The sequence below is a fragment of the Argiope bruennichi genome, chromosome 2 (genome assembly GCF_947563725.1).
Source record: "Argiope bruennichi chromosome 2, qqArgBrue1.1, whole genome shotgun sequence".
In the NCBI taxonomy this organism is placed as follows: Eukaryota; Metazoa; Arthropoda; class Arachnida; order Araneae; family Araneidae; genus Argiope; species Argiope bruennichi.
The window spans coordinates 27,426,383-27,428,761 of NC_079152.1; the positions used below are offsets into that span (position 1 = coordinate 27,426,383).

General features: G+C 33.9%; 1 protein-coding gene across 1 annotated transcript; it reads right to left on the reverse strand.

Annotated features, from left to right (window-relative positions):
- Positions 1-758: 758 nt before the first annotated feature.
- LOC129962146 (piggyBac transposable element-derived protein 4-like) lies at positions 759-1,838 on the reverse strand. The gene has a single exon (XM_056075884.1). The coding sequence runs from the start codon at positions 1,836-1,838 to the stop codon at positions 759-761; it is 1,080 nt and encodes a 359-aa protein (XP_055931859.1).
- Positions 1,839-2,379: the final 541 nt, after the last annotated feature.

The window sequence follows — 2,379 nt, forward strand, 5'->3', positions numbered from 1 at the left end:
CATAAATTAACATTCTGAAAAAGATAGTATGGAAATTATTTCATCTTAATAACTGGCTTCCATATGACCTTTGTGAAATTTATGGAAGGTTACCATACTAAATGGATAACTACATAATATACAGCTAAAATTTTGCAACTGGGCACGAATTCAGATAAAATTCAATCCTTCTTTTCTAAGAAATGTAATATGGACAGACTCTAATCAAGATAGAAATTTCAAAACGATGACTTCTGAAGCAGGTAAAAACCCGTTACTTTTACATGAAGTTCCTCTTTAATGGCAATTTCCATTATTGCGTTGAGTGTTCGGCATGTATGATAAAACGCTCCCAATTCAATAATCTTGCCTTTAACCCGGCAGGACGCGTGCTGTGAAACGCAACACGAGGACGAGCATGGGGTGTCAGCACACCCCAGCCATAATAAATGGCATAAGACGAAAGAAATCAATGGAATTCTATAAATTAATGAATTTTATAGTGATTATACCCTTTTTCTTTAAAAACGAATAATAGAAAAAAAAATTCATGTAAAAAAATAATGAATGTCACCTTGTTTTTTTTTCTTGTTGAAGGGACTTTTAATGATATCGACTCTAAAGATTTTTTTTCTTTTTTGCTTATAATTTTCACTATAATCGAAACTTAACGCATTATTGTGAATAAAAAGAGTGATATTTATTAAATTTTCAAATTTATTAGGGTGTACATGGATCAGAGACATTAGATTGTTTGCAGTTTGTACATACCGCTTCAATTACTGAATGTTCTCGACATATATTTTTTTTTCACACTTCAAACACGTAGTTTTTGATTTCTTGTCCTTTTCTCTTGGACACAAGTAGCATCTACGGTAGCTTAATTTTTGCTTTTTTGCTTGTGGTTCATCCAGAAACTCTTGTTGTTTTTGCCTTGATTTCATATGAGGCTCTAAAAGTGAAAACGCTAAATCCTTCAAGAAATGCCTCCTGTTTCTGAATTTTTCAGGTGGGGTTTTGGTCGATAACAGCAAGATCCTTGAATTTATTCCAGTAATGTTTAGCAGTGAAAGGAATATCACCATAGGCCACCGGTTAGATATTCTAGCAACAGAGTAAGATCCTCCCATTTCATCGACAACATCTACTGCTCCTTTCGTCATGTTATAGAATGTTATTACCTCCGGTTTTTTAAAATCTCCTGTACTTTCGTCAATGTGATTATCATTATGCATGGTTGACAGAAGATTTACACAATTATTCTTTTTCGTCATGTAAGAAAGAATCATTATATTATTTTGAAACCCGAAGAGAGTTGTATGTTCTTCTCTATTTTTATGCGAGGCGAATTCAGGCGGGATAACTTTTCTATTCTTACGTATTGTTCCAACAAAAGAAATGTTTTGTTTTTGTAAAAATTCGGCTAATTCATAACTGGTATACCAATTATCTGTGGTGACATTTCTTCCAGAATTGTATAATGGAGCTAGCAATCGTTTAGCTATTTCGCAGGAACTGTTATCTGTCTTGTAAGGGCCATCTGGCTGCTGACCTGCATATATTTCCATGTTGTAGGTGTAAAATGTCCTAGAATCGACCAAAGCAAATATCTTCAAACCATATCTTGCTGGTTTCTTTGGCATGTACTGTCGAAAGGAGCATCTGCCTCGAAAAGACTCTAGTTTTTCATCTAATGTTACGTATTCACCTACATGATATGACTTCTGACAGTTCCTGATAAAATGTTCAAACAAGTTTCTTACTGGAGCTAATTTATCAATCTTTCGTCTGTCATTCCGAGTTTTGATATCATCAAATCGCAAGACACGAAGTATAAAAAGAAATCGCTTATAGTTCATAGTTTTACGGAAAATATCTAATCCTGTGCCATCTGTCGCCCATAAGTCTCTAACATTCACATGAGAAGATTTGTGCAATCCAGCTATATATAATAGTCCTACAAAAGTTCAAAATTCTTCTTTTACTAAAGGTTTTGCATCTCTTTCTCTTTTGAAATTACCAGAAATACTTTCTACATAAGTATTAGTGCATTTCACAATCATTTCTATTATTGAATCATCAAATATCAGTCTCCAAGCATCGATTGGCGAAGTAACATGTTTAGAAAATTGTGTATTGCCAGGCAGTTTTTTGATTATATTTTGTACAGGTATGCGTTTCTGATTTCTGAAAGGTTCTTTCTGCCACTTTGTAGTTTTATATTTTCCGACAAAAAAGCTAGTTTGTTCACAAACTTCATCATCTGAAGATCTGCATTCTTCCTCTGATTCAGACTGGTGCTCGCTGAAAACGTTTTCATTATCTGAATCCTCTATTTCTTCTTCAATGGTTTCTTCATCTGAGGAAACCTCTTCTAATAACTTCCGAAGTCTTTCCATT